This window comes from Dromiciops gliroides, chromosome 3 (assembly GCF_019393635.1).
Source record: "Dromiciops gliroides isolate mDroGli1 chromosome 3, mDroGli1.pri, whole genome shotgun sequence".
NCBI lineage: Eukaryota > Metazoa > Chordata > Mammalia > Microbiotheria > Microbiotheriidae > Dromiciops > Dromiciops gliroides.
In genome coordinates, this window is record NC_057863.1 from 282,263,373 (window position 1) to 282,280,555 (window position 17,183).

Here is a 17,183-nt window from a genome sequence, read left to right on the forward strand (position 1 = left end):
CTACCTGGCCCAAGCTCCCACTAGTAGTAAGTACTAGGATTAGGATTTGAACTCAAGTTCTTTGACTCCAAATCCAGAGCTCTTTCACTGTGCCACATTTCCATTATAGCAACTTGCTGTAGTCTTTGGAAATAATATAATTTGGCTCATATTTATATCTCTTATCAATAAATCTGTCATTACATGAGGAAGTTTAGAAGGATGTTTCTCAGCCTTGCAAATAAAATGTTTAAAAAATTCTTTAGGTTGGTTCCCATTGATTGGGGGGGTGGATGAACAAATTGTATAATAGGAATATATATATTATTGTGTCATAAGAAATTATGAATCTTAGGAATTCAGAGAAATATAGGAAGATTTTTATGAAGTTATCTACAACAAAGAAGGTAGAAACTAAAAAAAAAACAAACACAGTGGTGACAACACTCTAAATTAAAATATTTTAAAAGTAGGTTGAAAAATGGCAATGAATTCCATTGGTTTTGGAGAACAGATTATGAAGTACACTGCCTTCCTTTTGGTAGAAAGGTAAAAGACCATGGGTGTGGAATGCTGCCAAATGTGTTTTTCTTTGTTATAAGAGAGGGTTCAATGGAGGGGAAGGGGTTGCTGAGAAATGGTTATGATGTTGTTGTTGTTTTTAAGACTTTAGTTTTTTAAAAAAGAAAGAAAAACATTAGGTCCAGCAAATTTTCATTTGACCTATTTCTGCATTGTCTCCTTGCCCACTTAGTAATTTTCCTTCCCCTCCACACCCTTCCTCCTTTCATAAGTCTGGAAGAACACAGACATTAATAAACAGGTTTCATCTCTTGGCTGCTAAACCTAGGAATTAGTAAGACACTACTGTATAAAAAAATTCCTTTTCTCTAACTCCTCCTTGTATCATATCCCCTGACCCCAAATGGAGACAAAAATGGAAGAACAAAAATGAAGGCAGACTAATTATTTTTTCTCTCAGAGTATGAGGACCCATTATGTATGTAGACCTATTAGAAATATTTAACTTTCACAAAAGTCTTCCTCTTTTATTTCATTGTGTAATGAGTTTTTACTTCAACTGTTACTCCAAAAAAAAAAAAAAAAACAAGTACCAGGCATTATACTTGGTGCTGGAGATGCAAAGAGAAAAACAAGTCCCGCCTTCCAGGATTCATTCTACTAGGGCATGGGGGTTCTATGAGGGGCCAGATTCAACAAGTCCATATATGAAGCAGAGGTGGCCCCCTAAATAAAGTGTATTCTGGATTTTCCTCCTCAAGGAGTGAGTATCACAGTGCATGTATTAAGTAAAGATGACTCTAACCATAACTATCATTAAGGATGAAAAGTACATATAATAGAAAATCCCCTGAGAATACTTGTTTCTTCCCTTTTCTAGTAACACTGGGGTGGAAATTACTCTTAACAAGCGACATAAGTTATTTCTCCGTTTCAATAGTGTGGCCAAAAAAAAAAAAACCCCTCATTTTTATTTTCCCTAGACATCTTCCTGGGTATAAAGGAAATAATGCTCATCACAGCACTTCTGAAAATTGCTGCCTAAAAATATATATATATATATATATATATATATATATATATATATATATATATATATATATATATATATATATATATATATATCAGCTAGGGAAACAAATTGTATCACGTGAATCTAATGGAATATTACTTCATCACAAGAAATAATGAATATGTATAATTGAGGGAACTATGGGAAGATATATCAACTGATAGGGAGGGAAGGAAACAGAACCAGGAAAACCATTTGCATAATGACTACAGTCTAAATGGAAAAAAACACCCCCCTACCACCACCTCCATAAAAAACACTCACTAAATACTGAATAATTATAAAAACCAAGCTTGGCCTCAGACTAGAGTTGAGAAAATGTTCTTCCCTCTCATTTCAGAAGTGGGGGGACTATGGATAAATAATGTATCTACTGTCACATATCATTGAAATATTGATTAGTTTTACTGAACTGGTTTTTTTTCTCTTCCTTTTTTGTAAAGATCCCCCTCCCCGCAGAATGGTTGATGGTAAAGGGGATAGGAGAAAGATATATTCAGAAATAAATGTTATATAAAGACAAAAGTATAATTAAAAATAAGATTTTTTTTTTAATAAAAGAAGAGAGGACCTACCTTTTTGAGTTTTAGTTTGGTTGAGTCACTACAGTACTTGTACCAGACAGACTTGAGAATGGATGCGAATGGTGTGACTCCAATACCAGCTCCCACCAACATTACTACTTCATAGCTGAAGACATCCTCACTAGCAGTGCCAAAGGGACCATCTACTGCCACCCTAGGTAGCGGGATACAACCACAGTGAAGCAGTATTCATATTGGGTGTAAGTGAAATGAATCTCAATAATCATTTGAGAAAGTTAGATATATCCATTCCCAACAAGAGAACTATTGGTTCAATTAGAGTATGCCAGTTTTTGAAAAATTAAATTATTAGCAGCTCTGGATTCACAAGTCATAAGAGGAAATTTCAGTAAACTTTAAGCAAAGCTAGTAAGTGTCAAGGGTCTGAGGCTGGATTTGAACTCAGGTCTTCCTGAATCCAGGGTCGGTGCTCTATCCACTGCACCACCTAGCTGCCCCTCTTGAACTTTTAAAAGTCTAAACAATCTAGCACGTTCACCCCTTCTATCTTGCTCCTGTTAAATTTTAAGAGATTCTGAAAAATCCTATAAACATATTCTATAAACGTGAGCTATTATGATGTTTGCAGTCCTTAGGGCCATAGATAAGGCAATAATTCACCTCTCTGAATGTCAGTTTCCTCATAAAATGAAGGGGATGAACTAGGAAATGACTGAAGTCCTTTCAACTCCAAATTCGATGTCCCTAAAACCTTTTCTGTAGAGTAAAATGAGCATTTTTGATAGTAAAAATAAATATCCAATGTTTTCATGCCTCACGCAAAACTTATAAAAGTATGTACACACAGCATTTTCTTTTGCAACATGGCTAATACAGAAATATCTTTTGCATGACTTCATATAAATAATTAATATCATATTGCCTACCTTCTCAAGGGGAGGGAGGAAAGGAGAGGAGTTGGAATTCATATTTTTAAATGACTGTTATTAATTGCACATGTATAACCTATATCTGCTTACCACCTCAGGGAGGGAGAAGAGGAGGAAGGAAAGGAGGGATAGAATTTGGAACTCAAAAGTTTAAGTAAAAAATATTAATTGTTATCAAATAAATAAACAAATAGATAAATCAATAAATGAATGAGTGAGTGAATGAATGAATAAATAAAATAGATATATAGATAAATGAATGAATGAATGAATAAAAAGATAAGTTAGTAAATAAATAAAAGAAAAAATGAATGTTAAAAGTTTTATTTACAGGGGCAGCTAGATGGCACAGTGGTTAAAGCGCTGGCCCTGGATTCAGGAGTACCTGAGTTCAAATCCAGCCTCAGACACTTAACACTTACTAGCTGTGTGACCCTGGGCAAGTCACTTAACCCCCATTACCCCGCAAAACAAAACAAAACAAAAAACAAACAAAGAAAGTTTTATTTACATACAATTGGGAAATATTTAATTAAATAAATAGACATATTAAAATTATGTACACATAAAATTAACAAAAATACACCCATGCAAAAGAGGGAAAAGATACACAGATCATTTAATATATCCTTAAGGATTTCCTCACAGCAAACAAAGTCTAGAGTCAAAGGTCAAAAGATCTAGAGAGAAGATAAGACATCTGCTCAAAGTTGAAGAGGGTTTTTTTAACAATTCTACTTTTCATGCATTATGAGCTTTATACTTACTTGGGTAATTTCCAGGCTTCCTGAAATTCTGTCTTGTCACATCCACAAGCTTTAAAAAGACCTTCTGTCCAGTCCCCAACTATACGGATGTGAATACTAAAGAAGTCTTCCTCAGGGGCTGAGGTCAATGTGAAGGGGTGCCACTCTAAATTTGACAACTTGGGGCATTTGACAAAAATATATTGTCCCACCTCCATCTTAAAGCCCTTCTTCTTCATTTGTAGTTCAATGGTTTTGAAAGGGTGAGTGACCACCTGTATGAACAAGTAGAATATAAGCTCCTTGAAGACAGGGACTGTTTCATTTTCATCTTTATAGCCCTATCACCTAATTCAGTCCATGGCACATGGTAATAACTAAACAAAGGCTTGATGAATGAATGAATGAATGAAGCTTGGTCACAAAATTACTTCCAGTGGATTTCAAACCTTGATATCCATATCTCAAATTGCATGAATAAATAACAACATATAAACTTTTAGGCACCATACATTAGCTGTATTTCTATAAGCTGATCATACTACAAGTGGGCACTGAATTTGATTCTTTTAATGTAGATAGAACAAAGAGAGACATTCTGTCTTACAGAGTATTTCCTGCTAGGGGAAATAAAGTATATAAATTCATTTGTAGAGATAAACTTTCTTCTAGAGAAATGGAAGATTGTTATAAGAACCAATCAACTAAATGTATTTCTCTAGCCTACTTTTGAGGTTAGGGTTCTAGTTCAGTCTTTGCAACTAGCTAATAGTGTGACCCTGAGGAAGCCATTTCTTTCCTCCTTTTGGAGGGTTATTGGAGGGTATTGAGTTAGATTATCTATAAGATTCTTTCTGACCATGACATTCTCTTCCTCTAAGATGATGTCCACTCTGCTACCCAGTGTCTCTCATACAAGGTCTCACATAGTAAATTCCTTCCTAACTTTTACTAGAAGGCACAGGGCATAATATTAAACCATAATCCAGTGAAGTAATTTTTATTAAGAACTGAGATGATAATGTCCAATTATGTTGTTTTCAGGGGTTGCTGGGTATTTCAGTAGATAAAATGCTGGGCCTAGTGTCAAGAAGATTCATCTTCCTGGTTCAAAATCTGGCTTCTGACCCTCACTGTGTAACCCTGTTTGCCTCAATTGCCTCATTGGCAGAATGAATTGGAGAAGGAAATGGTAAAGCATTCCAGTATCTTTGCCAAGAAAACCCAGTGGGGTCACAGAAAGTTGGGCATGACTGAAACGACTCAGCAACAAATGATACTTAATGCTGATCTAAATTAATAAGAGAATAATACAACTTGCAGAATCTATATGTGTGTGTGTTGGGGAAGGGGAAGCAACTAATTTCTTTGGGCTTATTTATAAAGCTGAACTGAATTCAAAAGGTGGACTTGATGGAATATATGCAAGTAAACAGTTATCCATCATGATCTAGATACTGTGCCCAATTAATCAAATACCCTGATTAATAAAGAACTACTATACACACTATAACCATAAATAGATGACCATTTTTCAAAGAACCAGAGTAAAATGCAATATGCTTAATAGGAGCTACAATCAATATAATAAAGTCTCTCTTGGATGATTCAAAAGTCCTCTCGTTCTACCAATAAAAAGTTTGCAATTAGCAATAAGAATTATAAATTTTGAAATTTGAAATTTGCAAGGGTGAAAGGCTTTTTAGTCAGTGTAAAATAATAGCTTTCTAGTGCTAATACTTTCATTTTTAAAAAACTAAACATCCTAACAAAAATGAGTAATTTATGGCCTGACATGATCCAGATTCAATTTTGGGATCTGATGCCCTATATCATTCTCTTTTTAGCTCACTTTGTACCCACCCAGAGTTTGTTCTGGTAAAATCTCAATCAGGTTCTTGCCTAGATGTCTTCAGATGTGGGTAAAATGGTTCCAAACTCCCATATAAGCATTTAATGTAATAAGACATAATAATATAATAAGAAGTATGAAACAGACTTTATTCTAACCCACAGAAAATGAATAAAATGAATGTATAAATGATTCATAGTAATATAAGAAATGATTAATACAATTCTCTTCCTTCTTTGGTTGCATTGTCAGAATTCATTTCAGAAAGGAATTGCAAGTAAAAAATTTTTCAAAAACTATTCTTTTTCCTCTGGATAAGAGTGATGAGACCTCATTTTGAAGCTTAAAAGTGAGCTTTTAAAATGAAAATGGAAAATAGATTTTCCTTTTTGCAACTTTTCAACTACAGTCACAGACAGATTTTACTTCCACTGTCGTGCTAGGGAGTAGAGTTACAATTGACAGTATGCCAGATAATAAGTATATTATCCTGTATATTAATTTATGCAGAAAAGAATATGTTTTCTCCACAGAAGAACTTTCCTTAGAAGTACTTTTTAAAAGAAATATACTCTGAATCAGTCTGTCCCTTACTAATGAGGGGATATTTGTGGCAGATATTTTTGCTGATCTCTTGGCTTCCTCTTTTATAAATAATGTAAACATTGTAGGAAGAGAACTGTGGCTGCTGGGTACAACCCAACTGTTGACAACTAGTCTCAATCATCCATAGATCTCAAGAGAGAGGTAGGAAGGAAAAACCAAGAAGAGTAATTTTAATGTTTTGTTAAAATTACTCAAAAATATCCATAGTTTAAAAAAGGAAGTGAAGAAGACTTGGGAAAGCATCACCAACACCAATCAGCCTTACCCTGGCCCTTTGAAAATTTGAATTCTTAGTGCTCTCCATCTGTGTCCTTATATATCAGAGTTCCTTTTTGCCTCTCTGCTTTTGTCTACCCCCTCACCTCTCCACTGTATTGATCTTGTGCTCTGTTCTTAAATTTTTAGATTGAATAATAATAACTCACATTTACATAGCACTTTAAGCTTTACAAAACAGTTTCTTCAAAAATTACATTTGGCAGCTGCAGAAGAGGCAGGAAGGAGGGTTTGCTACATCCCACCTATTTGGTCCTCAAGTCAACTGTCTAGATCTATTTCATTAAATGTCCTGGAAGCTACTAAAGCAGCCTAAGTAATTAGCAGTCAGGGGCAGAGAATACAGAACACTTGGATGGACATGGCAACAATGCACTTAGATATTCTGACCACTCGTGTTCCAAAGGTTTTAGAAGCAATTTCCAGAAAAGGGTTTTCAACATCTCATTGGGTACCTTGGTGATGACGACCTTCTGTTGTGATCTCCAAAATCGCACCAACCTCTCACAAAGATACAGGAACATGGGACCCACAATCCATTTCCAAGTCTGTTAACAGAGCAAAGACCAGGATGAGAGAGGATTGACAAAGATTTAGATAATAGTTATGACTAAGGAAACTCTTGTAGTCTAATAGTTTTGCAAGGTACTTTAAATATATTTTCTCATTTCATACTTACAACAACCATAGGAGGTAGGTACTACCTAAGTGATTTGTCCAGGATCACACAGATAGTGAGTTTTTAAGGTGGGATTTTAATTCAGGTCTTCCTAACTCCAAGTTGTTGTTGTTGTTGAGTCATTTTTCAGTCACATCTGACTCTTTGAGATCCCATTTGGGGTTTTCTTGACAAAAATGCTAATATGCCATCTTCTTCTCCAGGAAACTGAGGCAAAAAGGATTAAGTGGCTTGCCCAGGATCACACAGATACTAAGTATCTGAGACAGGATTTGAACTCAGGTCTTCCTGACTCCAGGCCTAGTGCTTTATCCACTGTGCTGCCATACTAACTCCAGGACAAGTACTTTTTTCCCCAAGCCACCTAGTAACCACCTCCATTGCACTATGTACCTTCCTTAATCAATGAATTCTTGAGGATTGTTCATATATTCTGAATCTCTATATGATTTGACCAAGATAATCTGCATTTAAAATCAGTTTTCATTCTCAACAATACAAATACAAGGAGTATTGATGAAGCATACTATCTACCTCCAAAGAAAGAACTGATATTGATTGAACACAGACTGAAGCATGCTATTTTTACTTTCTTTCATTGTTTTCTTTTATTCAAGTTTTCTTTTACAAAATTACTAATGTGGTAATGTTTTAAATAATCGTACATGTATAACATATCTGATTGCTTACTGCCTCAGGGAGGGGGAAAGGGAGAAAGGGAGGGAATTAGAACCCAAGACTATAAATAAAAATATTTATTACATTAAAAAAACAAACAATAAAATAAATAAAATAAAATAAGAGTTTTCCCAACCTAAACTGAGGAACTCAATAATAACATGAAACTTTCCAAGCAGAATTCCGTAGAATAGTGGGATTTCCTTTGTGTCACAATTGCAATTGCAGCAATTATACTGGAAACTAGATTGGTTACAGAAGTACTGTTTCTCTAAAGGCTAGCATTTCAACAACATCATATATTTAATGCAACATTGTAGTTGCTTTACAGCTGCCACAGGATCCATATTGCAATTGCAAGACTACAAATTTGGTGCAATGTTGGTTGTTGTTACCCTAATAACATATAAGCTTTGAGAACTGTGCATTATTCCTCTTTGATAGGGGAAAAGCCTGAGTAATAATAACAGCTTCTTCTGACAGCATCAAGCACAGGGCCCAGACTAGAATACAAATTCAATAATAATAATGTATTGCATTGGATTGAGTTGAATTCCCTTCAGCCTTTCTGATTCAAGATACTCAGATTGGCTTCTAACATACGCAACACTCAGTATCACTATTGACCCATGAATGGAATTCAATATGAGGTAGGTACATCTTGAGACCTTATTAATCATCAAGAGTCTGTATTACTGAAATGGCAAGAGATCCTTGTTAAAAGATGTTACTCTGACTCTGATATGAAGGCAAAGGCATTGAACTTGGGGGTGAAAGACCTATTTATTTTCTGTAAGGTCATTAGCAAGTCAGATCTTCAACCTGAACTTCAGTTTCCTCATGTATAAAATGAAGAAACTGGGTTGGATGATATATACAGTCACTTTTAGCTTTAAAAGCCTACGATCTTCCATAAACAAGAAATAAAGAAATTAAATCAAGAAAACATTTTAATCAAGAAAAAAACTTATAGAATCTCAGGGTTTGGGATTTGTCTTTGGTTTGTGCTTTAAATGGTTGTGTGCCTAAATGCCTAGAAGAGCTAGGAACTCCCAGAAAGAATCATATGCTCTCAATATATCCCAGAGAGGCTTTATTCCATGTGTTTTCAAGAGTCTGTGCTCTATTCCACATTCTAAAAGTTGTAGGTAGAGTGAGGCTTAGAGTCAGCTGCCCCTAGTTCAAGACCTGTTTCTGCTGTTGAATAGCTGGCTCTGTGACATTGAACCATTCACTTCTCTGTGAACATTGATAAAATAAGGCATTTATATTTAAAATACCCATTTCCATTTAGAATTAGATGGCTTTTAAATAGCAGGCTAGGAAATTCTCTTGCTACCCCTAGCCAAAACTTTATTATGTTAAGATTTCTACAAAGTGGATTCTATCTATCCCTATGAATGTGAGGAGAGAAAAAAAAATCTTTGCTTTTTCTCTTTAATGTCCTCACAACACTGAAAGCTTCCTTGTAGCCTTTGGGCCTGGATCCTGATATCAAGGAATTATGTCTTTCATCTGATGCATAGATAATTATGAATTTTCCTTTTCCTTTTTCCTATTAATGTCTACATGAAGTATAGCAATTCATTCCTATTTGGAAGGGAGGGATTTAGTGGTACAGTGGATAGAGCACTAGACCTGGAGTCAGGAAGATCTCAGTTTAAATCTGGCTCCAGATTGATGTGACCCTGAACAAGTCACTTCATCATTGTCTGCCTTGGTTTCCTTATCTGTAAAATGGGTATAATAATAGCATCTGTCTCATGGGCCTATTGTGGGAATCATATGACATAATAGTTCTAAAGTGCTTATCACAGTGCCTGGCACATAGTAGGTTCTTAATAAATGCTTGTTCCTTTCTCCTGTATATTTCTATCTGATGGGACTCTCAGTTGGAAATGTTCAAATATACTAAGGATACTGTGATCTCATGGGTGTAGGGATCTCCTGGGAAAAAGTCCCTTGGCCAATGCAAGTCAGCACCTTCTCTGAAATGTAAGAGTTTAATAGAGCTATCTAGATTGATTTGTTTCAGGTCACATGGCCTGTATATCATAGGTAGCTCTGGAGTGCAGGGCTTCCTGGCTTTGCAGCTGGCTCTCTATCCACTGCACCATGTTGCCAAATCTCACAGGGACCAAAAATCAATATTCTTTCATCTTAGAGCTGTCTGAAAAGGCAAGTGGGATTCTATGGGATAAGAGGAGGGAAGAGGAGGATTAGAAAAGAGCCATAATTTTAGGTTTTGCTCAGTCTAAGGAACACATGGTCAAGAAAATGATATAAAGCCATTTAGATGACATAAATTGCAGTGGCTCTTTTTTGCTTTTCATTTTATGGTTAGCACAGGGGACCACCAAGCATAGAAGAAAAACCATAAAATTTAGTCCCCTTAGAATATGATCATTTGTAGGATGTTGGAAGGGGATTTTGAAACCATCTAGTTTAGCTTCCTCATTTTCTACAGGAGACAGAGGGCCAGAGAGGGAAAGGTTAGAAACTAGTCAAAGTCATACAGCTAAGAAGTTACAGAACCAGTTCTTGAACCCAGAGTTCCCAGCTCCAAGTTTCCTGCTCATGAAGCAGAGTGGGCTATTGGAAACCCTTAAAATGAAACTCTTGAAGGATTTATCTTGATAAAGGTAAATGTGTCACCATTCTCCTCTCTACAGATTTCCGCCCCTCCCCTTCCCTTTTGTCCAGGGCCACTGCAGACTGATGAAAATGTGGCTTTGTGATCTTAGCCAAGGACTGGTCTGGTAGCCTTAGATGCTAGTTTCCCTGGCTCATTCAGCCACAGTGCTGAGGAGTTCCTTCTGCCAGTTTCTTTTTTCCTGATAGGAAAGCTGCAGAGGATGTGACTGGCACAGGTTATCTTCAATTCTCTGCTCAAAATAGGCCTAGAGTTATCTCAGAGGAGCATAAACAAGTGCAGAAGGAAGCGTTTTCTCCTTTTGTAACCCTGTTAGATATGTTATTGTGATCCTGAGCTGGAAGGGGAGAATGACACTTTTAAAAATACTGTTTTGTTCAGGTGTGTAATGTATTGACTATTTGGTTATTGGAGATATGTTTGCAAAATCATGGATCTGGCATGGCAGCAGAGATTGCTTTTTGGTATGCTAGATTTCGGTATGCCAAATGCTTGTGTCTCTGGTCAGGTCTTCAGACAAAAAGTATTCTACCCTAAGTAAACTTCATTGCATCTGCAGGGAACAATTCACTTGTGTGTACACATATTCTCTGATATATTTAACACTTCACCACAGATTGTCATATTCAAGTCAAGATATCACCCCTTATTGTCCTATTCCAAAAAAAAGATGAACAGTAACAGCAATAGATTATCAATGGTAATAAAGACACAATTGGTTATACCATAGGAGGGTTGCCCGCAAATTGAGGGATAGGACATTCTTTTTCATTTCCCCAAAGGGATATGTTGTCACGACATATTGTTAGATTGTGTTTCTTCAAACTTTCATTTGTCTGTCCACGTACAATCCTCCTGTTGTGGGGTGGGGAGGAGATATGGAAAGGAAAAGGGAAGGAGAATCAGATTAATTACTAGGAAGGAAATGAATTTGTTTCCAGTCATTCTGAATACACTTTAAATGTGATTTCTGTTCCTTTATTTTCTTTTTTTATTGTTGTTTTTTGGTGAGTCAATTGGGGTTAAGTGACTTGCCCAGGTCAAACAGCTAGTTTAGTGTCAAGTGTCTGAGGCCGGATTTGAACTCAGGTCCTCCTGAATCCAGGGCCGGTTCTCTATCCACTGTGCCACCTAGCTGCCCCTGTACCTTTCTTTTCTAAGGAATATCTGTAGTACTTTTATATAACTACAGAAACATAAATTTTGGTTAGTAAAATAATCAGATTCTGCAAAAGATAGAGTGGCAAAAGGGGAAATGATACATGCACTCCATCAGTAGGAAAAATGCGTACTGTGGCACTGGAAATACAGAGAAATTTGTTATTTCTGGTAGGTAATTCTGCAATAGCAAAATAAACCAAATCTTTTATTTAAGGGGGAAATGAATTTTCCCCATCCTGTTGGTTTTGTTTCCCTAAAATCATTTTTGCTTTTAAGTAACAGATAAACAACAGCTTATTCAAAAAGGTCTGATCTTCCTATTAAAAAAACAAAAAACAAAAAATCAAAGAACTTAAACATCAAAAAAGAAATAAATAAAACTTAAATATTGGAATTAATTGAAAAACATTAAGCTTTAAGGAAATGAAGAGTTCTCCTTTTTAAAAAGTACTCTTTAAAAGCACTCATAGATATAGCTACTCCCAACAATCTCTGAGTCTCAGGGGCCCATGAAAGGCTAGGTCCCTAAGGTGCATGATGACTTGGTTTCTGGGAGTGATGCTTTAGAGAGAAAAGCTTTTATCATGTTTTGCTTTGGGGAATTTAAATCGATGCTAATGACTCTATTCACTTTATGAACATTTCATTTGAAGACTATCAATTAGCTGTGTGACCATGACCAAGTTCTTGAACCTCTCTAGGTTTGGTTTTCCTCATATATTAAATGAGAAGTTTCACATGTGAACCTATCTCTTTGTGACTGATTATACCCTTGCAACTTCACATTTCACTGAGGATCACCACTCTATGCCTCATCTCCCCATTTAAATGTAAGTTCCTTGAGGTCAGGAACTTTCCCTTTTTTCTATTAGTATCCCCCAGGGCTTATTACAATACCTGCAACTAGTAAGCACAAGTTGCAACTAGAGCTAGAAGACATTTGTAGAGGACAGCTTACCTTGGGGACTGTAAAAGGCAACTGATAACTGACTATATCAGGGAGATCTGGTTGGAGTAGATGAAGTAGGGTCAGATAAAAGATCAAATCCAGGCAGTGGCTACTGTGTCCTGGACAGGAGAGGTTGCCAGTCTGACTGCTAGTTCTTCTTCACTAATCTCCTTCTAAGGTATAGAGGGGAGAAAATTCTTGGACATTCCTGTACAAGGGACATCAGAGGCTATTTGGTCCAATTCATATCTGAACAAGGAATCCTTTCTATGACATCCAGATGAGTGGTCAACCCACTCTACTTCTAGATACCATAATGAGAAGAGCATTGTCCATAAGAATCAGGAAAACTTGGCTTCTAGACCCAGATTTAACTTTAGCTGTGTGAGCTTGGGAAAGTCACTTCCCAGCTCCTGCCCCTACCCAGGTCTCAGTTTTCTCATATGCAAAATGAGGGGCTTTAATGTCCCTTTGATCTCTAATATTTAAGCATGAATCTATTCTATCTAAAGCTTTCAATGATGGGGAACTCAATAACTTGTAACATTGCCTGTTCCATTTTGAGATAACTTTACCCTAGCTCACTTAGCCAGGGAGCACTGAGGGAGACTGTCTTTAGGAAATAATTGCCTAATCCTGACACTCCTCACCCTTTCTCCCTTCCTCTTTTTCTTGCCTTCTCCTTTCCACACCCTGGGTCATGCTTCTTCTGGCCTGACTGTGTAAAGTCTATCTGACTATATAGAGAAGCAAGGAGAACATGCTCTTTCCCCATCCTCCAATAGTCTCACAAAATGGCCCATTGGGGTGATCCCAGGTTCACTCCCTTTCTTTGTAGGTGAGCTGGTTGTTCTTAGTGAAAAACTGAATTTAAAAGGAAAAAAAAGGAAGCTTATACAAAAGAGAACTTCTCATAATAAATCAAACTCATTGACATACAACCACTATTTATACTCTAACTCCAAACCTAACTTCCTTTTGAATAATACAGAGGGAACACAATCATTATTTCTTAGACTCCCAACCAATACTCTGTTTGTTAAGTTGCAAAAAGGCTCACTTAACCAGTTATGTGGTTAAGTTTGAAATAAGCAACCTCCATGTATGCTCCATATGAAAAGGAATGAGTCAGAAACTGGATTGTTATTAGATTGTAATCTCCTTAAGGGAAGGGATTTTTTTTTTAATCTTTGTACCCTCAATAACTAGTGGAGAAGTTTTGTGCATAGTAATTGTTTAATGTGTTAGAATTGAATTTCAATCTTCATCAATAATAACCTCATTTACAAAAGTCACTTTAAAGTCTACAAGTATGTCCCTCAAAACCCTGAGAAAGAGGTAGGATAAGTTTTGTTAGCCCTATTTTTGGGGGGGGGATGAGGCAATTGGGGTTAAGTGACTTGCTCAGGGTCACACAGTTAATGTCAAGTATCTGAAACCAGATTTGAACTCAGATCCTCCTGACTCCAGGGCTGGTGCTCTATCCACTGTGCCACCTAGCTGTCCCTTGTTAGCCCTATTTTACACATATACATGTGTCCAGGGTATGTGATTTCATGAATGTAGGGAAATTCTCATGTCAAAAGTATTCACCATTGGAGATCTTAGTTGTTGCTCTTCAGTTGTTTTAGTTGTGTCTGAGTCTTTGTGACCTTATTTGGGGTTTTCTTGACAAAGATGCTGGATTGGTTTGCCATTTTCTTCTCCAGCTCATTTTATAGATGAGGAAACTAAGGCAAACAGGGCTAAGTGACTTGCCCAGGGTCACACAGCTAGTAAGTGTCTGAGGCTGGATTTGAACACAGGTCCTCCTGACTCCAGGCCCAGTGTTCTATCTATCCACTGTACCACCCAGTTGCCCCTATCTTAACATATTTTTCATTTAGTGGATAAATGCTAGGGAGTTGAGACACATAGAGATTAAATGACATCCTCAGAGTCACACAACCAATATCAAAGGTGGGATTTGAAGCCAGGTCTTTTTTACTCCAAGCCCAGCATTCTATCCCTTATACAATGCTGCCTCTGTTCCCATTTTACAGGTGAGAAAATTGAGTTTCATAAAGGATAAGTTACTTGACCATGATCACATAGCTAGTCTATCACAATCAGGATTCAAAATCATGCCTAGTGCTCTTTACAGTATAGTACAAATCAAGTTCATTTTTATGACAACTCACAGCAGTAAACATACTGACCTATGCTGGGAGCTCAGCTGTCCTCTTACCACTCTTTACCATAAATATTCAAACTATTAATTCTTAGACACTCAGTGGAGTTCATTACTAGTTCATTACTCACCCAGCTCCATGGATGGCAAGGCCAATGAAGAAGATAACAAAAAGGTGATGAGTGAACCAGAAAACTTCAAAGTAAGACCTCCGGATTGTTTTGGTAGAGGAAGTTATGATCAGTATGAGGCACAATGTAATAACAACTCCAGTGAGGCCTGCTAAGTAAGTGAAAGCCACATACAAGGCACCTTCAGGGTTCTATAAAATATAAGGAGAAAACCATTGTGGTTTTGTGTTAGCAAAGGTAATGGGGAAGCAGCTGCAGATGAAAACCATCACCTGGGGGTGGTCAAAGGTCTTATACTCCTGAGACTATTCTCTACTTTTTCTTCTTTTTAAAACCCTGCGACATAAGAAAGAAAGAAAGAAAGAAAGAAAGAAAGAAAGAAAGAAAGAAAGGAAGGAAGGAAGGAAGGAAGGAAGGAAGGAAGGAAGGAAGGAAGGAAGGAAGGAAGGAAGGAAGGAAGGAAGGAAGGGGGCAGGGAGGAAGGGAGGGAAGAAGGAAGAAAGAAAGAGAAGAAAGGGAGGAAGAAAGAAAAAAGGGAAAGAGAAAAAAGAAGAAAGAGATAGGAAGCAAAAGGGAAGAAAGGAAAGAGGGAGGGAAGAAAAGAAGACAAATAAAGACAAACAAAGAGAAAAAAGGAAGGAAGCAACAAAAGGAAGAACCAAAAGGAGAAAAAAAGAAAAGAATGAAGGTAAAGAAAGAAAAAGGGAGGAGGAAAGAAAAGAAGAGAGAAGGGAAGAGTAGAAAAGAGAAGAGAAGAGCAAAAGCCTTCTGTAGCTAAACTGCAAGACTTAATCTTGAGTTTAATAATTTTTTAAAAATGCAGATTGGTAGCTGTCCTGGAGGCAGCTGATATTCTCTTTCTCTCCCCATTTATCTTGACTTGAAACAGAACTACAGTTTGATTTTTCAAATATATTTTGGTCAATTCTCTTCTGGAGTAGTAATCTCAAGAATGGCCCTTCTAATTATACAGATTTGAGCCTTAGATACCTAATATATTCCAAAAGGGTAATGACTTATCCCTGCCCACCTCCCCACCCCACTCTGTCAAGGAATTAATATAATTCTTTGCACCAGAGCCCTAATTATTTTTAATGAATGCATGTATGCACAAATAAATAAATGAACAAATGGAGAAAAGACTTCTTTCAGTCCCTGCATTATTGTAGCCCAGCTGCACCTACAAGAATTTTTTGATGTGTTGGGTTTTTGTTTTGTTTTGTCTGCGTGTGTGTGTGTGTGTGTGTGTGTGTGTGTGTGTGTGTGTGTTTTGTTGAGGGGGGTTGCATAGTAATGAAAAAAAAAGTCAACCAGTCTTTTTCTATTCCATGAAAACCAGCAAGGAAAAAGGCTAGTTCCAAGATGTTTTGAGTTGGAGAGTAATTTTTGCTCTTTTCTGTTCTGAATTATTTGGACTTCTAAAATGATTCCATTGGATAACTTCAACAGTGCACAGGTGCAGTCTCCTCTGACCACAGAAGGGTACCCCTTTTGTCTCCCCCTCCCACCACTAGCCATACACACTCCCCATCAGTAGTCATTCAATCTACAAAGGTCTCCTATTCCTCTGAATCTTTACCACATTCCTCTCTTGCTCTCTAAGTAAGAAACAATGAGCCTTTTTGTTTTTTTTAGCCAGAGTACTACATATTCTGGGATCCAATACTCAGTACCAATCAATTTGGCTCCTTTAAAACACTGGTCAGGGCAGAAGGATGCTTACCTTATATGGCTTTTCAACAAAATTAACATAAGTTTGGCCAAGAGATGGATTATCTTCAAAGGCAGAGAGGGCAATTGAATAATTATCAGAGTGAATTTTGGACTTGGCATTCACCAACCACTCCACATTAAAGAGATGAGCAATGGTATGAATTGCTGAAGAGGTGAAAAGAAAAGAGAAATATATATATTAAAACAAAAACAACTGAGTGATTTTTTTTTGCAAATTCCTGTTAAGATACATACCCAACGGGGCAGCTAGATGGCGCAGTGGATAGAGCACCGGCCTTGGATTCAGGAGTACCTGAGTTCAAATCCGACCTCAGACACTTAACACTTACTAGCTGTGTGACCTTAGGCAAGTCACTTAACCCCAATTGCCTCACTAAAAAAAAAAAAAAAAAAGATACATACCCAAGAAGTAACCCTTGACTGTATCATATGGAAAGTGGTTGACATGCTGGGGATGGGAGGAGGGTAAGGATCTCCACATATCCCATAGGGGAAAGAGTG

At 37.0% G+C, this 17,183-nt stretch overlaps 1 protein-coding gene across 1 annotated transcript in view; it reads right to left on the reverse strand.

Moving 5' to 3' along the window:
• The window catches only part of LOC122751580 (cytochrome b-245 heavy chain), a 52,660-nt gene that overhangs the window by 18,273 nt on the left and 17,204 nt on the right, over positions 1-17,183 (reverse strand). The window contains exons 5-10 of the mRNA XM_043998682.1: positions 16,672-16,826; positions 14,949-15,139; positions 11,263-11,392; positions 6,983-7,075; positions 3,815-4,068; positions 2,149-2,311 (exon numbers count right to left, since the gene is read on the reverse strand). Coding sequence (XP_043854617.1) covers positions 2,149-2,311; positions 3,815-4,068; positions 6,983-7,075; positions 11,263-11,392; positions 14,949-15,139; positions 16,672-16,826 — 986 coding nt within the window. The remainder of the gene's footprint in view (positions 1-2,148; positions 2,312-3,814; positions 4,069-6,982; positions 7,076-11,262; positions 11,393-14,948; positions 15,140-16,671; positions 16,827-17,183) is intronic.